This window comes from Ranitomeya variabilis, chromosome 2, assembly GCF_051348905.1.
Source record: "Ranitomeya variabilis isolate aRanVar5 chromosome 2, aRanVar5.hap1, whole genome shotgun sequence".
NCBI classification, from domain to species: Eukaryota; Metazoa; Chordata; class Amphibia; order Anura; family Dendrobatidae; genus Ranitomeya; species Ranitomeya variabilis.
This window is the reverse complement of record NC_135233.1, coordinates 759,634,461-759,656,083: the sequence shown is the minus strand read 5'-3', so window position 1 is coordinate 759,656,083 and position 21,623 is coordinate 759,634,461. Positions and strand designations below refer to the sequence as shown.

The 21,623-nt window shown below is 45.1% G+C and overlaps 1 protein-coding gene across 3 annotated transcripts in view; it reads right to left on the bottom strand.

Annotated features, from left to right (window-relative positions):
- The window catches only part of LOC143809899 (uncharacterized), an 848,616-nt gene that overhangs the window by 818,175 nt on the left and 8,818 nt on the right, over positions 1–21,623 (bottom strand). For 2 of the 3 annotated variants that reach the window (XM_077292871.1, XM_077292870.1), the window contains exons 8-10: positions 19,856–20,023; positions 18,274–18,364; positions 16,502–17,297 (exon numbers count right to left, since the gene is read on the bottom strand). The exons of the other annotated variant lie outside the window; for it this stretch is intronic. In XM_077292871.1, coding sequence (XP_077148986.1) covers positions 17,294–17,297; positions 18,274–18,364; positions 19,856–20,023 — 263 coding nt within the window. In that variant the 3' untranslated portion in view covers positions 16,502–17,293. Of the gene's footprint in view, positions 1–16,501; positions 17,298–18,273; positions 18,365–19,855; positions 20,024–21,623 lie in introns of those variants that run through there. 3 annotated transcript variants of the gene reach the window in all.

Here is a 21,623-nt window from a genome sequence, read left to right as displayed (position 1 = left end):
CCGGGGGAGCCCAGAATCCAATTTCACAACACTGTGCGGTCGGTAAAAAAAAATAGAAAAAGTCCTCCGCAGAGATATGCAAAAAATCTCCACACCTGACTAAAGGTGTGGAGGGCAAAATCTGCAGCCCAGAGCTTCCAGCTTAGGCTACTTTCACACTAGCGTTAACTGCAAACCGTCTCAAAACGTCTTTTTTGCCGAAAAAACGGATGCGTAAAAAAAGTGAAAAATGGTGACAAACGTATGCCACGCATACAGCATTTCGATGGATCCGTCGCAAATCCGCTAAACATTTCCGTCGAAAATACTGGATGCGTTGCATATGTTGCATCCGTTTTACCATCCGTTGCATCCGTTTTTACGACGGATCCGTTTTTAAAAAATGGGAGGCTCCCAAATTTGATTGGCTACTGGAAAATATGGAAAACTATATAGTGACTGTTTTTACAGCCCATCTTTGAGGGTTTTAGTTTTGTGGCAGCGATGGAAGGTGTTCTTGTGAGGATTGCTAGTTTGGTTACCGACGTTATCTTTGAGACGAATCGCCTGGATATCATAGTGCGGGAGAAGGAGGCGGTAGCGGAAAGACGGAGGATGCTTCTGCAGCAACGGAGATGGAGGCGACTCTGGATACATCCGATTAATGAACTACGGATGACCAGGGGTGTCCAGTCCACTCTGTACCTGGAGTTGCGGCACAATCCACACAAATTCTACAACTACATGCGGATGAGGATGGAAAATTTTTACTTTTTGCTTGCAAAAATGGAGGATGTCATCCGAAGACAGGACACAAGGATGAGGCTTGCCATCACACCGGCGGAGTGGCTGATGGTGACCCTGCGGTAAGCCTCTTTTTTCTTATGTCATTGCTCATATTCAATGTTATATTACATGCTGCAGACAATACTGCGCTGGCATACTGCGCACTATTTTCTGCAGCATGTAATTTTGGTTTTCTTTGTGGCCATTCCACTGCTTTTTTTTAAATGTCATTGCTGATATTGAATGTTCTATAACAGACTGCAGAAAATACTGCGCTGAAAAATTGCGTTGCATTTTCTGCAGTTTTTTTTTTTTGGGGGGGGGGTTTGTTGACATGCATCTGCTTGTTTTTCTGTTATTGGTCATTTTTAATGTTATATTACATGCTGCAGACAATACTGCGCTGACATACTGCGCACTATTTTCTGCAGCATGTAATTTTGGTTTTCTTTGCGGCCATTCCACTGCTTTTTTTTAAATGTCATTGCTGATATTGAATGTTCTATAACAGACTGCAGAAAATACTGCGCTGAAAAATTGTGTTGCATTTTCTGCAGTTTTTTTGGGGGGAGGAGGGGTTTGTTGACATGCAACTGCTTGTTTTTCTGTTATTGGTCATTTTTAATGTTATATTACATGCTGCAGACAATACTGCGCTGACATACTGCGCACTATTTTCTGCAGCATGTAATTTTGGTTTTCTTTGCGGACATTCCACTGCTTTTTTACACCGGTTTCATGCAGGTTTTATTGTGTGTCCCGTCCTTAAAAAAAATTTCACAGTGCCATTTATTGAAACTTGTTGGTCTGTGCAATTTTTTCTAACATTTTTTTTTTTTTTTTTTTTAAGTTTCCTAGCTATGGGTGAATCTATGACTTCGCTCCATTACCAATTCCGGCTGGGCATTTCCACTATTTCAGGAATAGTGAAGGACACATGCCAGGCTATTTGGACCACTTTACAACCAGAGTATATCCCCCAACCATCCATGGAAATCTGGTTGAGAAGTGCAGAACAGTTTCAGCAAATTTGCAATTTCCCTAATTGTGTGGGTGCAGTTGACGGGAAACACATACGGATTGCGAAACTGGCAGGAACAGGATCGGAGTACTATAATTACAAGAAGTATTTCTCCATCGTCCTTATGGCTATTGCAGACGCCAACTGCAAGTTCCTTGCCGTGGACATAGGAGCGTATGGACGGTCCAACGATTCGCAAGTTTTTAAAAACTCTCCAATGGGTCGTTGCCTTTATGGAGAGACCTACGATTTCCCGCCAGCCAGACCACTGCCAGGAACAAGTGAACCAGCCATGGAACATGTTTGTGTAGGTGATGAAGCCTTTCAACTGTCGCCGCACCTACTGAAACCGTATAGTAGCCGGAACTTAACCCATACCAAGCGGGTATTTAATTACCGGCTTACTAGAGCACGAAGAGTAGTGGAGAGTTCTTTTGGCATATTGACGGCGAATTGGCGAGTTCTGCTGACGGCTATCAAACTGTAAACCACAACTATAGATGAGGTAGTTAAAGCCTGTGTGGTGCTCCACAACTTTGTCCTTTCAAAGGAGCCCGTTTCCTTGGATGACGAAGAGTTGGAGACAACCTTGTGGGACTACCGCAGCAGCTCGGTTCGCTCTACAGGTTCTGTTACAAGGATGAGGGACCAGTTTGCGGATTATTTTGTGTCACCTGTCGGGCGGATTCCATGGCAAGACATGATTGTTTAACCTCTTTTGTATGTGTTTGGTTTATGTAAAAAATGTGTTTCTTCAGGAAAAAAAAAAAAAGTACAAAAGCGTGGTTTTCTTGCTAGTAAAACCAATATGTTATACTTTCACACGTCTGGTGTTTATTTTTTTTTTACCTTTGTTATTAGTTACCATATGACCTGAATAAATCCACACACACACACAGAGTAGAATTTTAATCAGACAGAATTTTATTTGAACTCTTTTTTTTTTTAATTTTTGTTTTTTAACCAAAAAACATATATATTTTTTATTTTCAAACTTTTTTTTAAACAACTTTTAAAAGTGTTTTTTATAAAATAACTTTTGAACATAAACATACATTTACAAATCTTGAAAGTGTGGGGTGGAGATACGAGGGGAGGAGGGGCTGGAAGGTTGGACCACGTCGATAGGTGGGGAAACCCTACTTGTTTGGGGTGTAGTGGAAGGGGTGGTAAAACCAGGAGGCTGACCAGAGGGGGGTGGTGTTGGGGTAGGGGGAATACTTACTGGGGAAGGTAAGCTGGGCAAGGAAGAAAACATTGGGGAAGGAATTTGGTTTGGGGGCCGGGATGGGTATGGGGACTGGGTTGGGTATTGTGACTGGGTTGGGTAGTGGGACTGGGTTGGGTAGTGTGGCTGGCGTGGGGTTTGTGGCTGGGTTTGGTAATGGTGCTGGTGTGGGGATTGGGGCTGGGTTTGGTAATGGGGCTGGTGTGGGGGATTGGGGCTGGGTTTGGTAATGGGGCTGGTGTGGGTATTGGGGCTGGGTTTGGTAATGGGGGGTATGGTGTGGAAATGGGGCCTGGGGTGGGGCATGGTGTGGAAATGGGGCCTGGGGTGGGATTGTAGTGGATGTGTGGGTAGATTCGGGTTCATTAAGGGCCTTCATTAGAGCATTATGGCAGGTATTCATTACCCGCATCTGTTGCTGAAGAGAAAGCTTCTCCATGCTCCGGAGCATGGATTGAAAAAAAAGATTGGCCGGAGACTGACTTACATCTGAATGCAGCCTATCCAAGCGACTGCTGGTTTCATGGCTTGTTTCACTGATGCGTGAGTGCACCATGTTGAAACCAGCAGTCACTTGCTCTCCCAAAATCTTGAAAGAGCTTTGGAAGGATGCATTCAGATGTAAGAACTCAGGAGCATAGCTCTTTTCCTGACCCCTCTGTCGCTGCCGCCACGAACCTAATGGTGGTCTCGAGGTGGCAGGATCAGAGGGGTGGGGGTAAAGGAAACGCTATCTGTTCAGAATCAGATGCGAGCAATGAAGGCTGCAATAATGCTCCACTGCTTGGGGCAGATGAGGTGGAGGGGACAGAGGGGTCAGAGGAGGGGTCAGTGGTGTGGGGCCTACCGACGTGGCCCTCAGTGGCGGACTCAGGAGGGATCGCTCCAGAGGGTGCAGAGGAAGATGCAGGCGCCCGGTGGCTGGAGAAGGTGCTGTGAAAGAAAAAACAAAAGAAATTAATATATTGATATGAAAAAGCCCTGACTGAAACCAAACTAAGTTAGACAGGTTAACATGGTTATTAGTGGACTGTAGAATACTTACACTCTACTCAGCATTGTTCGCCTCAGGAAGGAGAGGGCAGGGCCGTGTTTATATTTGCTCCTCTTCCTTCCTGCTGAGCCACTCGGGGCCTGCATCTCCTCGTTAAATTCCCTCTTAAAGCGATCCTTCAGTGACCGCCACCGCTTCCTAACCTTTCCACCTGTGAAGACAAGAATGAAAAGAAAAAAAAAAAATTGGTAAATGCAATACATTACAGTCAGCTCAAAACATCACTGAAAAGTGAATACTTACATATTTTGCTCTGCTGCTGTGGATGAAGGTCCTCCCACCTTGGAAAGATGTTACGACACACTTCGTCCCAGAGCCGGCGGTGACACCGGTATCGGCATGGCTGCGGTCAGCCATGTTCCACAGCGGCTCCCGCTCGCGAACCTCCTCAATGAGACAGTCGATATCTATGTCGTCATCAAAGTCTTCGGCGGGAGCACGCTGTGAAGCCTGTGCAAAAAAAGAAGAAGAAAAACAAACAAATTAGTACACTGAAACACTAAAGTACCAATAGAATCCCCCTCCCAACAAAAAAAAATCACTGATGGCCGACCGCGGCGACGATTACGCCGACTCTGGGAGCGTCTAGGAGAACCTTCAGCGGCAGCAGCAGCAGCAGCAGGAGACTGAAATAAAGGAAACAAATTCTCAGTAATGTAGGCATATATTTTCTGTGTTTAGTTATGTATGAAAGTCTGTTTTGTGTATGGTGCAGTGTGATGTGCGAAGCAACTGTTTCACCACTACTTACACTTGGTTCCTCCTCCACTTGCATCTCTCCACCCGTCTCGCCCCCTTCTGACAGCTCCTCATCTGATTCAGCTTCCTGTTGAAACATAATTTATGCATGTAGTGATCCACAAAAATGTAAATTTAAAAAAACAAAAACAAAAACATTTTTTATGTTAAGTTACCGATACACGCTGTTGCTGTGGAGGAGGGCTGTCAGAAGAGGACATTGTTCCTGTGTCTTTCTGCGGCTGTGGTCCTGGTGGGCAAGGCAGGCAGCGGCTGTGGTCTTGGTCCTGGTGGGCAAGGCAGGCAGCGGCTGTGGTCCTGGTGTATCTGTAAGTTAAAAAGACACTTGCAATCTGCTCTACACATTGAAGTAGCAGATTGGGGGATCTTCAAAACTTACTTTTAACAATTGTTGGTCCTGGTCCTGGTGGGCAAGGCAGGCAGTGGCTGTGGTCCTGGTGGGCAAGGCAGGCAGCGGCTGTGGTCTTGGTCCTGGTGGGCAAGGCAGGCAGCGGCTGTGGTCCTGGTGTATCTGTAAGTTAAAAAGACACTTGCAATCTGCTCTACACATTGAAGTAGCAGATTGGGGGTCTTCAAAACTTACTTTTAACAATTGTTGGTCCTGGTCCTGGTGGGCAAGGCAGGCAGCGGCTGTGGTCCTGGTGGGCAAGGCAGGCAGCGGCTGTGGTCTTGGTCCTGGTGGGCAAGGCAGGCAGCGGCTGTGGTCCTGGTGGGCAAGGCAGGCAGCGGCTGTGGTCTTGGTCCTGGTGGGCAAGGCAGGCAGCGGCTGTGGTCCTGGTGTATCTGTAAGTTAAAAAGACACTTGCAATCTGCTCTACACATTGAAGTAGCAGATTGGGGGTCTTCAAAACTTACTTTTAACAATTGTTGGTCCTGGTCCTGGTGGGCAAGGCAGGCAGCGGCTGTGGTCCTGGTGGGCAAGGCAGGCAGCGGCTGTGGTCTTGGTCCTGGTGGGCAAGGCAGGCAGCGGCTGTGGTCTTGGTCCTGGTGGGCAAGGCAGGCAGCGGCTGTGGTCCTGGTGTATCTGTAAGTTAAAAAGACACTTGCAATCTGCTCTACACATTGAAGTAGCAGATTGGGGTCTTCAAAATTTACTTTTCAAGATTTGTGGCTGTGGTCCTGGTGGGCTTGCCTGGTGGGCTGGTCCTGGTATGGAACACAGGCGGGTGCAATGGACCTGGTCCCTGGTGTATCTATAATAAGTATAATGGATTTATAGTTAGACCACCCCCTAAACTAGGTAATGTTTTTATAAACACCCTGCTAAAATGATGTGAGAAAAGTTCATTAAATGTGAACACCAAAACCCAAAAACAGGTGCATGCTATAACATTCATTTCCATGTGCCAAAAAAAATATTTTTTAATGTGAACCCATCATGTAAACATATATTTACCACATTTTATTTTCAAAAATCACCTCCCCCAAAAAACCTTTAAGTGTAACCTTTATTAAAAAAAAGAGCCCTCAACCAACTCTGTATTGCATGTGTAACCATTGGTACATACACCAGTTTTTAATTTTCCTTTCTGAAATGATGCTACGGACATTTTTGTAACAAACATTTTATTATTTTCCTTTTTTTTTCTCTCTTTTTTTTTTCTTATCACAATTAGGAGCAGAAATGCTCTTTATTTTAAATACAAGTACGGTACATCAACTGTGAATGGTTTCAACAGTAATAATAAAATCAACACTTTGAAATAGAAAAAAAAAAAAAAAAAAAAAACACGCTCACACGTTCAAACCACAAGCTGCAGACCACTATACTTTGCAAAAATACATCCGATTAAAAAAAAAAAAAAAACATTTAAACCACATGCTGCACAGACCACTATACTTAGTAAACACATCAGGAAAAGGCAATTAACCAATTAAGGCATGGACAAATGCACATGCAATCAATAAGATGCGCACTAACATGCTTGGTATGTGTCCACGTTCAGGATTGCATCAGGATTTGGTCCAGATTTTCCAGCAGTTTTTGTAATCCAAAACCAGAAGTGTAACAATTAGGAAAAGTATAATAAAAAAAAACATGCACCACTTCGCCATTTTACACCCACTCCTGGTTTTGGCTTACAAATACTGATGAAAAATCCTGACCAAATCCTGATGCAATCCTGAACGTGGACACATACCCTCCCACATAAACAGGCATAAGATTGGCAAAGGCATAATAAGGTGCAGGCACATGAAGACATACTTAGAAAAGCACACAGCCGTACAAAAATACACACACACGCACGCACATAAGCTTTATGCAAATACACATATGTACAACAAAGGCAGAAAGGTGAACCCAATCAGAAGACGCATACACACACACACACACATTACACACACACGTAAAAAAGGCTGACAATCCTTTGGCTGGAGCTGCATGTCTTCACAGTGGCTGGCATCAGGGTGGATCTGGACTCTAGCATGGCACTGGCTGGTGCAGGACGATGGCAGGCCTCAGGTTCTCTTCAGGTTTTAAGCTCTTGCTGTAGTCAGTACCTCATACAGACACAAATGCACAGGCACACAGATGCACACAAAAATTGCAAAACTCACACTGGCTCTATGGTGGCTGGAGTCTTGTGGCTGGAGTCCTGTGGCTGGCTCCTGTGGCTGGCTCCTGTGGCTGGCTCCTGTGTCAGGCTGGGGTCTTGTGGCTGGGGTCTTATGGCTGGGGTCCTGTGGCTGGCTGGTGTCTTGTGGCTGGCTGGGGTCTTGTGGCTGGCAGTCTTCTCTCTGGGTCTTGCAGGCAATATGTGGGGTTGAAGGCCCAGGCCAGGTTTATATAGATTTGGGGGTGTCTGGCCAATTGGCAACAAAATCCTGCTTCTGAGCATGCTCAGTGTAAAAAAAACGTATTGCAGCGCTGTATTGCGTCGTACGACGTGTCCCGACGCATCCGTCGCTCATAGGCTTCCATTGCAGCCAACGACGTATGCCGCAGGATGCGTCACGACACGTTTTTTATGCGGAGACAAAAATTTTTACAATCAACGTTTTTTGCCGCCGACGTGTCGCCAAATTTCGATGCATACGTCGTAAGACGGACACGACGTATGCCAATGTAGCGCCCCCACTGCCGCAGGGCCGAGGGGTACCCGGTACCGGGCCTCTGAGTCTCTGCTCTGGGGTTGTCACGGTGGCTAGACCCGGTCCGTGACCCTGCTGAGGGGCGTACAGTGATAGATGTAGATAGTGGTGGTGGTGCGGTGCAGTAAATAACGAGGACACCAGGTTGCAGTCTCTTTACCTCTTTACTGAAGGTCTCTGGGTCCTCAGTCCGGAATACGGTTCACCAGGCTGCGCAAGTCCGGCCGGTCCGATGGCACCTCCAGAGTTCTCCTTGCAGGTGGAAATCTGTGCCTTCCTGCTAGCGCTATGTGTTGTGGTCCTCCCCTGCTGTGCTTACGGGATAGTCCCCACAACTGTTGTGTCTGTTTCTCGTGTTCCCTCACAACAACTCAATTAGATGATGTTCTGCTAATCCTCCGTCCCTCCCGGTGTTATGGTTGGGACGCACCCGTATGACGGGTAGGCTCGGAGCTCTTCCGGGACCCTAGAGTCGCCCCTCTCCACAGGTAGCCCCCCAAGTCTGCATAGGTGATTTAGGTGAGACAGCCCGCCTGTGACTGACTGTCCTGCCGTTGGTTTGAGGTATTGCTTGGAGCTAAATATATGAATACTTCCTCGGCGTTCCGGCCGCCGGTTGTGCGCCTCAGTAGGATGTTGCCTCGGTCTTACAGCACGACTCCTACTGGTAATCTCCTTCTTGCTTTGATCTCGTTTCTCACTCAGCACAATATATCTCGCTTCTGATCCTTTCTTAGGGCACCGACGCTATGCTGAGCAGGCACGGTCCCGTGACGTTCTTTCTTGTTGCCAGGCCTCTGTCAGGGTCCCAAACCTGACAGGGACCCTACCGAATCTTCCCCACAACACCCCCTGCCACAAGGTGTTGCCTGGTTCCAACCCAGTCAGCTTTCTCAACTAACTTCCTGCCTGACCCCCAGTTTACCCACACGGTGAGGAGTGGCCTAATAAATAGCACACTTAGCTCCCCCTGGAGGCCCGACTGTGAAATGTATTGGTGTATGTGATACCTGGTCAGATGAACTCCTTCAGTGCCATCAGACGTACCATAGCCCCCCTTAGCGGCGGAGCCACAGTACTGCAACGACCAGGACTCTGGGGTGCTGCACCAATACGTCGCAATACGTCGCCAATACAAGTCTATGGGGAAAAAACGCATCCTGCAAAAAAATTTGCAGGATGCGTTTTTTCTGAAAAAAGACGATTTGAGACGTAATGCAGTTAACGCTAGTGTGAAAGTAGCCTTAGCTAAATAGATCCATACTGATAAGCTGGACAAATGAGCAAAACATAGAATGTGCTGAACAATAAGTCCACAACAAGTGGACTGCAAACGAACAAACAAGGACTTATCTTTGCTGAACTGGACAGAGTGTCAGGGAAATCCAAAAGAGCAGTGGCTCCAAGCAGGAACAATTGACAACTGGCATTGATTGAGGGATAAGGCCAGACTAAAATAGCCGAGCCAGAAAGACGATCAGTGGAAGCAGCTGCTGATGCTAAATCCAAGAAGCAGCTATACCACTCAAAACCACAGGAGGGAGCCCATGAGCAGAATTCACAAAAGTGCTACTTACAACCACCAGAGGGAGCCCAAGAGCGGAATTCACAACAGCCTGGCGGCCTCGACCAATCAGGGACGCGGGATTTCCAGGACAGACAGACAGACAGAAAGACAGACAGACAGACAGACGGAAAAACCCTTAGACAATTATATATATAGATGGTGCACTGTGTGGCCATTATTCAGTATTGAGCATCATGTGTGGCCATTATACAGTATGGAGCACTGTGTGGCCGTTATACAGTATTGAACATCATGTGTGGCCATTATACAGTATGGAACACCGTGTGGTCATTATACAGTATTGAGCATCATATGAGGCCTTTATACTGTGCACAGCATCACGTGGAGCAATTATGCAGTACGCCGCATCATATGGGGCCATTATACAGTATGGAGCATTGTGTGTGGCCATTATACTTTACGCAGCATCATGTGGGGCCATTATACAGTACTAGATTGTGGCCCGATTCTAACGCATCGGGTATTCTAGAATATGCATGTCCCCATAGTATATGGACAATGATGATTCCAGAATTCGCGGCAGACTGTGCCCGTCGCTGATTGGTCGAGGCAACCTTTATGACATCATCGTCGCCATGGCAACCATTATGACATCTTCGTCGATACTGTGCCCGACGCGGGATTTCCATTATGACATCATCGTCGCCATGCTGTGCCCGTCGCTGATTGGTCGAGGCCTGGCGGCCTCGACCAATCAGAGACGCGGGATTTCCAGGACAGACAGACAGACAGAAAGACAGACAGACAGACAGACAGACGGAAAAACCCTTAGACAATCTATATATATAATTGTCTAAGGGTTTTTCCGTCTGTCTGTCTGTCCCGTTTATTCATTCTCTGATTGGTCGAGGCCGCCTGGGCCTCGACCAATCAGCGACGGGCATAGCATGGCGACGATGATGTCATAATGGAAATCCCGCATCTCTGATTGGTCGAGGCCGCCAGGCCTCGACCAATCAGCGACGGGCACAGTATCGACGTACATGTCATAATGGTTGCCATGGCGATGATGATGTCAAAAAGGTTGCCTCGACCAATCAGCGACGGGCACAGTCGGAATCATCATTGTCCATATACTACGGGGACATGCATATTCTAGAATACCCGATGCGTTAGAATCGGGCCACAATCTAGTTATATATATAGATGGAGCACACTGTGGCCAGTATACAGTATTGAGCATCATGTGTGACCATTACCCATTATGGAGCACTGTGTGGCCATTATACAGTATTGAGCATCGTGCATGGTCATTATACAGTATGGAGCACTGTGTGGCCATTATACAGGATGGAGCATCCTGTGTGGCCATTATACTCTACGCTGCATTATGTGGGGCTATTATACAGTATGGAGCACTGTGTGACCATTATACAGTATTGAGTATCATGTGTGGTCATTATACAGTATGGAGCACTGTGTGGCCATTCTACAGTATTGAGGATCATGTGTGACCATTACACAGTATGGAGCACTGTGTGACCATTATGCAGTATGTTGCACTGTGTGGCCATTATACAGTATGGAGCATCATGTGTGGCCATTATACAGTATGGAGCACTGCGTGGCCATTATACAGTATGGAGCATCATGTATGCCATTATACTATATGCAGCATCATGTGGGGCCATTATACAGTATGGAGCACTGTGTGGCCATTATACAGTATTGAGGATCATGTGTGGTCATTATACAGTATGGAGAACTGTGTGACTATTATGCAGTATGTTGCACTGTGTTGCCATTATGCAGTATGGAGCATCATGTGTGTCTATTATACTGTACGCAGCATCATGTGGGGCCCTTATACAGTATGGAGCACTGTGTGGCCATTATACAGTATTGAGCATCATGTGTGGCCATTATACAGTATGGAGCACTGTGTGGCCATTATACAGGTTTGAGCATCATGTGTGGCCATTATACTCTACGCTGCATTATGTGGGGCTATTATACAGTATGGAGCACTGTGTGACCATTATACAGTATTGAGTATCATGTGTGGTCATTATACAGTATGGAGCACTGTGTGGCCATTCTACAGTATTGAGGATCATGTGTGACCATTACACAGTATGGAGCACTGTGTGACCATTATGCAGTATGTTGCACTGTGTGGCCATTATACAGTATGGAGCATCATGTGTGGCCATTATACAGTATGGAGCACTGCGTGGCCATTATACAGTATGGAGCATCATGTATGCCATTATACTATATGCAGCATCATGTGGGGCCATTATACAGTATGGAGCACTGTGTGGCCATTATACAGTATTGAGGATCATGTGTGGTCATTATACAGTATGGAGAACTGTGTGACTATTATGCAGTATGTTGCACTGTGTTGCCATTATGCAGTATGGAGCATCATGTGTGTCTATTATACTGTACGCAGCATCATGTGGGGCCCTTATACAGTATGGAGCACTGTGTGGCCATTATACAGTATTGAGCATCATGTGTGGCCATTATACAGTATGGAGCACTGTGTGGCCATTATACAGGTTTGAGCATCATGTGTGGCCATTATACAGTATGGAGCACTGTGTGGCCATATTTCTTTCTGTTTATAATTATTGTTTATGAAACATTGTCATTGTCATTCCCTTGGCATCAAGGACCTTGCCCTGTCCTGGATTGCCTCATACCTTTCCGACCGCACATTTAGTGTTTCCCACTCCCACACCACCTCCTCATCCTGCCCTCTCTCTGTTGGAGTCCCTCAAGGCTCTGTCCTAGGACCCCTACTTTTTTTCCATCTATACCCTTGGCCTAGGACAACTCATAAAGTCCCATGGCTTCCAGTACCACCTGTATGCAGACGACACTCAGATCTACCTCTCTGGCCCAGATGTCACCTCCCTGCTGTCCAGAATCCCGAAGTGTCTGTCAGCCATATCCTCCTTCTTCACCTCTCGCTTCCTAAAACTCAATGCAGACAAAACCGAATTCATCATCTTTCCCCCACCTCACGTATCCCCTCTACCCAATCTATCTATTATGGTGAACGTCATCACGCTCTCTCCGGCTCCTGAAATCTGCTGCCTCGGAGTAACTCTTGACTCTGCCCTGTCCTTCAAACCTCACGTCCAAACTCTTGCCACCTCCTGTCGCCTCCAACTCAAAAATATTGCCAGAATCCGTTCCTTCCTCAGTCCACAACCTACCAAAACTCTTGCGCATGCTCTCATCATCTCCCGCCTCGATTACTGCAACACCCTCCTCTGTGGCCTCCCCGCTAACTCTCTTGCACCACTCCAGTCTGTCCTCAACTCTGCTGCCCACCTAATCCACCCCTCTCCTCGCTACTCCCCTGCTTCTCCCCTCTGCAAATCCCTCCACTGGCTCCCAATCCCCCAACGAATCCAGTTCAAACTACTAACACTGATCTACAAAGCCATCCACAACCTGTCCCCTCCCTATATCTCTGAACTAATCTCCCACTATCTTCCCTCACGTAATCTTCGTTCATCCCAAGACCTCCTACTCTCCTCCACACTTATTCGTTCCTCACACAATCGCCTCCAAGATTTCTCCCGAATATCCCCCATCCTCTGGAATTCCATGCCTCAACACGTCCGATTATCCACCACCCTCGGATCCTTCAGATGGAACCTGAAAACCCATCTCTTCAGGAAAGCCTACAGCCTACAATAACCAAGCCGCCGCCTCACCACCGCCAGAGCCGCCGCCGCCTCACCCCTACCTTCTGTCTCTTCCCCACTATCCCATAGAATGTAAGTCCTCAAGGACAGGGTTCTCTCCCCTCTGTACCAGTGTGTCACTGTAAACCTGTTTACTGTAAATGATATCTATAACTCTGTATGTAACCCCTTTCTCATGTACAGCACCATGGAATTAATGGTGCTATATAAATAAATAATAATAATAATAATTGTGATCAGCAGTGCTAAATGGGTTTGGTTTAGGCGTGGGTATGGGTGTGACTAGTAGTGAAATGGGTGTGGTCAGGGCTGTGTCCTAAAATTGCTGCGGCGCGATGCGCGCACCGCTACCTTTGTCCCTCTTTGCCTTATTCAAAAGTTGGGAGGTATGCATGCACAGGTAGGAAAGTGATGCTCTGCAGCTACATGCACAGGTAGGAAAGTGATGCGGTGCAAATACTTGCACAGGTAGGGAAGTGATGCTCTGCAGATACATGCACAGGTAGGGAAGTGATGCTCTGCAGATACATGCACAGGTAGGGAAATGATGCTCTGCAGATACATGCACATGTAGGGAAGTGATGCTCTGTAGATACATGCATAGGTAGGGAAGAGATGCTCTGCAGATACACATAGGAAAGTGATGCTCTGCATATACATGCACATGTAGGGAAGTGATGCCTTGTAGATACATGCACACGTAGGGAAGTGATGCTCTGCAGATACATGCACAGGTAGGGAAGTGTTGCTCTGCAGATACATGCACAGGTAGGGAAGTGATGCTTTGTAGATTTTGCAGATACATGCACATGTAGGGAAGTGATGCTCTGCAGATATATGCACAGGTAGGGAAGTGATGCTCTGCAGATACATGCACTGTTAGGAAAGTGATGCTCTGCAGATACATGCACACGTAGGGAAGTAATGCTCTGCAGATACATGTACAGGTAAGGAAGTGATGCTCTGCAGATACATGGACAAGTAGAGAAGCAATGCTCTACAGACTGTCACACTGCATGTCCCTGTGTGCAGTGAGGAGTGCAATGCTCTGCAGAAGCTGTCCACACATACCCCCACTCCCCTGACGACCCCTCATGCTGTGGGTGCAGGACCTGCCATGGTGAGAGGTGAGAGGTCCTGGCCACTCTACTCCCTCCCTATTAGGCTGGCTCTTTCCCAGGGATACAATGATATCCCGGGATCGAGCTCTCTGGTTACAGTATAGAGCTCAGGTTGTGTACTTACTGACTGAGCACGCTCCTGAATGCGCACCTTCCACCTTCTAAGCCTGCCCCACCCTGCCCTGATGCACCAATCAGCATCAGGCCAATTGCAGCCTGGCAGTCAATCAAAGCACTGAGCTGCACAGCCAATGAGCGGCTGCAGCTCCCAGAGACTGTCACTCCCCTGACATGCCCACTACACAACCTCGCGGGGCCGCACTCAGTTTGCTGTGCATGTCCATTAGGTGGCCGGCCCTGTACAGCTGATGGGGGAGCAGCTCGGGGGCATTTGCCTCACTGCCACCCGGCCCAGCCTGCCGCTGACATGGCTCCTGCAGCATGTCATGAAGGGGTTAACGTGCGTCACTCTCAATAATAGCCCTGTCACCATTGTATTCTCTTTTAGCACCTTTGAATATTACTCTGGCCCTAACGGATAGGGTTCATTGATATTTCCTGCTAGGTCACAAATCCTAAATATGTGAGTGACAAAACTGTAGAAAAAAAGACATAGACCACACATCCAAAAATTCATAAGTTGAGTTAATTGTGCTAGGCATAGATTTACAAAACTAAACATGAAGTTCTTAGTTTAACATTCTGATCAGACTTTAGGAAGCCCACTACCATGTCACAGTGAACCTCTCAGTGGGTCCCTAGACTAAAAGGTGCAGCATGGTGCTCAAACCATCATCGCAGCGACCAGCAGGGCGGGCAACCTGGTGCCTCACATCACCCATGCTGAGAGGCTGAGTCCCCATGGCTTTAGGTCACAACACCCCACAAGCACAACACCACAGCAACAATGGCCGCCACACAGCACAAACACCAGTGATAAATTGGAAAAAACTCACGTTCCGTTCCACAAGCTCTCAGACTGTGGACTGAGAGCAAAAATAGGAGGAACTCCTCAGTCTCCTGCTAATTTAAAAACCTACACTTTTGGCCTAAATATGTGAGTCACTTTGTACACAGCCCACTCCTCGCACTTCCATTATGCATGGCCCCTGCTCACACCCTGTACCATATGTCTAAACTGGAAGTAACATCTCAGTTCACTCAGGGTCTTCTTTTAGGAATGACAGTTTTTTTTCTCTGGCCGGTGATCAACATCTGACTTTTATGGCTTGATCTGCGAAGTCGGTCTTCAATGTTTTACCTAAAAACTCAGTCTTCGGTGCTTGAACTACATAGTCGAGACGTCCCCAGGATCAGACTGCTCTGAGGTACAATGAGCACAATGTCTTCCACAAGCCCGTCCTTTTGCCCTGACTTGTGCTTCGCCATCCCAGCCTTTTATATTTAGCAACTGTGCCACAGATGTCACTTGACCCGATGTCCCCCTCAAATTATTTCCTCTAGGGAAACCACTACAGCCCGAAACACCGTGTCTGCGAATTGAGATACTGATTTGGCTTTTATCCTAAGTCATATTGCACGACTCGTTAAAGGGTTGATTGTGACTTGTAGGATCGCTACTTCCAACAGATGGCGCTATAGAGTTAAGTCCTCTTTTTCTCAGAAGAGGCAATTTGCATATTCCTCTAGGGAACACACTCTCCGTCCTTCAGTTCCTGCCTATCCAGTGCAATCAGTAGATGGCGACATTTACTTGCAGGTGCTGTGCAATGTTGACTGATGCAGCTTCCATTTGCCACCCCTTTACAACTGAATACAGATTTGATAGAATTTTGATTGAATTGAGATTGAAAGGTCAGTTCAGGGGAAGAAGCACATTTCTCTGATAAGATATATTGTATTTTCAATTGTACTATTGATTAACAAAATTAAAATTAAAATGTTGGTTACTCTTTGAATACTGTGCAATTTATGTTCTAGCAACATTGAAGTATATAATGCCACCTAGACTGATATACAACCAGTTCCACACTTTGTGTGCCACTTTTAAATCTTCTTTAATCATCTTCATCTTTTAACACAACACAAATGTACCCCAATTTACTTCTTTGTAAGGAAATATGCTTATAAGCAGCCATGTGTTCAGTGACTATACAAAATAATCCCTCCTCACAATGCAATGTATATTCTGTGTTATAAAGATCCATAGAGACTCAGATACACTGCTACATATTATTCACTGACTTCTTTATTAACTTTATTCAAGGTGTTTAATGTAAAAGTTCTCATAGAAACCAAGGTAATAAACATTTAAAATGTGGCCCTGATGATGATGACAAAGGGCCCTTGACTCACGAAGAGTCAACCTTCAGCAGGAAAAGAAAACCCCCAGTGGAGGAAATCTCTCTAGCCAACTATGGCTGAAGGACTGCCTTTCATTTAGGCTTTGGGTGTTTTCATTGATGAGAACAGAGACCGAGCCCGGAATCTGCCTCATTCTGCAGTAGGAAACTCACTTATTCAGTGAGTGCGTCTAGCTGCGGAATGTCCATTTATGTCGTATTCAGTGGTGGAGAACAGAGACCGAGCCCGGAATCTGCCTCGTTCTGCAGTAGGAAACTCACTGGTTTTGTGAGTGCGTCTAGCTGCTGAATGTCCATTTATGTCGTATCCAGTGGTGGAGAACAGAGACCGAGCCCGGAATCTGCCTCGTTCTGCAGTAGGAAACTCACTGGTTTTGTGAGTGCGTCTAGCTGCGGAATGTCCATTTATGTCGTATTCAGTGGTGGAGAACAGAGACCGAGCCTGGAATCTGCCTCGTTCTGCAGTAGGAGTAGGAAACTCACTGGTTTTGTGAGTGCGTCTAGCTGCTGAATGTCCATTTATGTCGTATCCAGTGGTGGAGAACAGAGACCGAGCCCGGAATCTGCCTCTCTTTGCTGATGTAAAGTCGTCTCCCTCTCTTTGCTGATGTAAAGTCGTCTCCAGCTGGATCCCATGTTCATTGTGGGTTCACAGCGAGACCCCGCCCTGCCTCACCTGCAATAGAAATGTCACTACATTAGCAAAACAGTAAAGATGACTATATGGATATGGAGACAGATTTTAATGAGCAAGACAGATGGAAAAGTTTATGTGTCATTCATTATTTCCAGATTATATTGCTTGTGGAGAAAAACAAGTTGGCATATGGAGACTTAAAGGCCATGCAATGCTTCCCAGGGAATTTGAATAATAGCCTCTTCTGAGAGGAAGAGGTCGAGAACTCTCTCAAATTCCCACGGAAGAATTGTCTACAAGGAGAAACCTAAACTCTTAAACCCCATGACAGGCGTCTCTCACGCAGGAAAATCAGATCTCCTGCTTTACACTGATGAGAAGCAAACACCCCGAAACACATATCTGCGATGGGAATTTCTGCTTTGGCTTCTTTTCCTAAGTTATGTGGCAAGGTTTTTTAAAGCGTCGATATTGACTTTTAAGATTGCTACTTGGAATAGGTGTTCATGTCCTCTGCCTCTCTGAAGCGGCTTCTTACATTATATTGCAGCACTAGTCTTTACACGCAGTGAACTGATCCTAGCCTTACAGGCCATCCTCTGACAGATTGACTACTAGATTATTGATTAGTCTCTTATTGAAAGGAAATGGATTTTAGAAATATTAACAGAACCAGTATGGAAACTCCCCTCGGTATCAGTCTGTCATTTTTAGTTTCAGTTTGCTTACTGTATGTGATAGCTGTAATTTGTATGTAACCCCTTCTCATGTACAGCACCATGGAATCAATGGTGCTATATAAAGAATAATAATATGTTGCTGGTACCAGCTAGACTCCTTACAAAGACCGGTTTTGGCTCCCAGTCTGAAGCTTTAGCTTGCACAAATAAAAATATTGCTATCAACATTTAGGTCTCGAGTGATCAATTTCTAACTAGTTATCCCACTGCATGTTAATGCTAGAACATAACATACTGTATATCATTAAACATATATTTAAGTCTTAACAACTTACTGTCGGTTTTGGCTGAGGCGGGCAAGATATTCAGATGTTTTTCTTAAAACAGGCAGAGGAGGTGGAATATGTTTTTCATCCTCTTGATGTTCTGTAAAATACACTGTTAGTGAGACTAGTTGATCATGAAAAGGACATTGATTCTACGCTACAGTCAGCCTGGAATTGGAGACCCCCAGAATACTAGGAAATTACTTAAAGGGAAACTGTCACTATGAATACACAGTTCAACCTGCAGACATCATATAATAGATCTGGGGGATGAGTAGATTGATATATAATGTAGTTGTGTGAGAAAACATTTAGTATTACCTGTGTTTTAATAATTGATTCCTTTGCTTTTTCTTGGGTTTTCGGACCAGTTGGCGGTACTATCACTAACTGACACATTTCTTTGTACAAGTATGTATACAGAGGTAGCTGTCAACCATGGATAGGACTGCCCACTGGACCACAAACTCCAGAAAGGGCAGAAGTTTGACCTATGACATATATATATACGTCATAGTTTGTGCCAGGCCTCCCATCGTCATAGGATGACGTCCTCTTCTGGTCTTCACACTGCGGCTCCGGCGCAGGCGTACTTTGTCCTGTTGAGGGAAGAGCAAAATACTGCAGTGCGCAGGTGCCGGGAAAGGTCAAAGAGGCCCGGCGCCTGCGCTCTGCAGTACTTTGCTCTCCCTCAACAGGGCAGACAAAGTACGCCGGAGCCGGAGCTGCAGCATGAAGACCAGAAGAGGACATCATCTGATGAAGATAGGAGGCGCCGGACCGCGACGTCTATCGGACCGGACCGGGACCGCCCCTGGGTTAGTATAATAACCTCTTTTTCTCATCTTTTAGGATACATCGGGGGCTTATCTACAGCATTCCGGAATGCTATAGATAAGCCACTGATGCTGGTGGGCTTACCTCACCCTCGATTTTGGCGGTGACAGGTTCCCTTTAAAGAAGACTATTCACTACAAAATTTTCATGTTGAACTGGACTCCAGATCTGACAAGTTTCGGCAATGGTGGAGAGGTTGGAGAGTGACTGATTGAGTGTGTGGACAGGTGTCTTTCATACAGATAACAAGTTCAAACAGGTGTAGTTAATACAGGTAATGAGTGTAGAGTAGGAGAAATTCTTAAAGAAAAACTAACAGTTCTCCGAGAGCCAGAATTCCTGCTGGTTGGTAGGTGATCAAATACTTATTTAATGCAATAAAATGCAAATCAATGATGTAAAAATCATAAAGTATATCAAGAAAATCACATTATAAGAATCTGTCTCTCACAGTTTAAGTGTACCTATTATAAAAATTACAGACCTCTCCATTCTTTGTAGGTGGGAAAACTTGCAAAATTGTCATTGCATCAAATACTTATATTCCCCACTGTAAGTGAGATCAATATATAAAATAAACATCATATAAATGTTATAACCTCTAATTGGTACAATGATGTATAAAAAAGATGGACCAAACCACTAGAGTTACCTCTATGTCTAGGGTTTATTCACTGACATTTTCCTTTAAGAGACTTTTTTTATGAGGGCGTTTTTCCATTAAATTTATGTCATAAAAGCCCTGAGTACTTACTGTCAGAGTTGATGATTGCTTTCTGATTTGACTTGAATTTGATGATTACATCACCAAACTCAATGGGAGAGAATTTGATGTTTTTGAGGTTGTCCCTTTTTTCAGCCAAGGGTCCTCTAGGAGCTTCATGATTTCCAATATTTAGTTTATTCTCATGTTTTCCTGCAACTGAAACCACAGAAATCAGTATTTTGATAATAAACACTTCTCTATGTTTCTCATAGATTATTACATCTACATTTCGGATCTTTTACCGACAAGATTCTTTAAGAGACAATTTTTACAAGGTTGTTTTTCTTTTCATTGTGTTTCTAATATATTTTCAGAAGGGGAGAAAAAACAGAAATGCAAAAAGAGAAAACCTCAAAGTCATGGCGGGATTAAAAAATGGGTTTTACTGAATCTTTCCTCACAAAACTATATCTCAATGTACTCCACTTCCTCTGCTCTCTAATATGGAACCTGCATTTTAAACTGTATTTTCTTGATGACAGGTTCTCTTTAAAGAAGACTATTCACCACAAATGTTTCTTGTTGAACTGGACACATGATGGAATATTGGCAGTAAAGAGGAAAAAAACCTTTTTAAAAAAATTTGCCTCAGTTCAGTAGAATTTAATAATTAAAATACTTGTCATTACTAAGGTAACTTTTGTGAAATCAGAATGGGAATTGCCAGAGAGTTTTCACTGGGGGTGTACTTCTTTTCCCTCTATGATGCTGGCCACATCTAGAATATGGGATCCAGTTTTAGGCTGCACATTTAAAAAAGGATATTCAGAAATTAGAGTCAATTCAAAGGTGGGCAACTAGATTATTACATGGGATGGAAGGCCTCTCATAGGATGAGATGTGGAAAAAAGATATCGTTATTGAACCTATACCAGGTTCCGATATATTGATGCCACCACTGTGACTTATCAGAGAAGACAATGGTTTCCTCCCACCAACCCAGGAACAACCAGCATAAGATGGAGTACAGGGACTGCCCATAGCTGTTCCCCTGAGTTGGTGGAAGTACTTCCTGTCAAAAATAAAAAAGTTCCTGAGTGAGTGAATCGTAACAAATCCAGTACAAATTGACTGTGGGCCCTACATTGAACAGCCCTTGATTTTAAAAAATAATTACCCGCTTCTAGGCCCAGGCTGTGTGATATATTACTATATAGGGCCTCAACATCAATAAAGGCCAATAAAGAACCCTCTGCGACATGGATACCCTCCAATTTGAAAAGGAGATCAGAAGTGTCCCTTATATAAGTAGGAAGGGCAAGAACAAAGGGACAAAGTATTTTATCAATATATATGCCACAATTTTGAGTCAAGGAGTCAGAACCTGAAATAATAGGATGGCCCTTGTTGGGATTAAGACCCTTATGCACCTTGGGTAAGGTGTAAAAGGTGGCAATCAATGGCTGAGTTGGAAGTAGGAATTCATATTCATTTGTGGAAATCAGACCATCAATTTTTGCTGCCTCCAGCAGACACTTTAAGTCAGTCCTATACAGCCCAGATGGATCAGATCAATCGTAGGACCTCATATGTTTCAGAGTCTCCAAGGATGGTATAGCACATCTTAAGGTATTCTGATTCACCAATAACAACAAGGTTACCCCCCCCTTATCAGAGGGTTTTATTATCAACTCATTATTATTCATTAACCTGGTTAGTGCTTCCTGTTCACCCTGTGTTAGATTTGATTCTGAAATACCAGATGGAATTTTTTTCAAATCTCTCTCAACAAATTTGAGAAAGATGTCTATGCTGG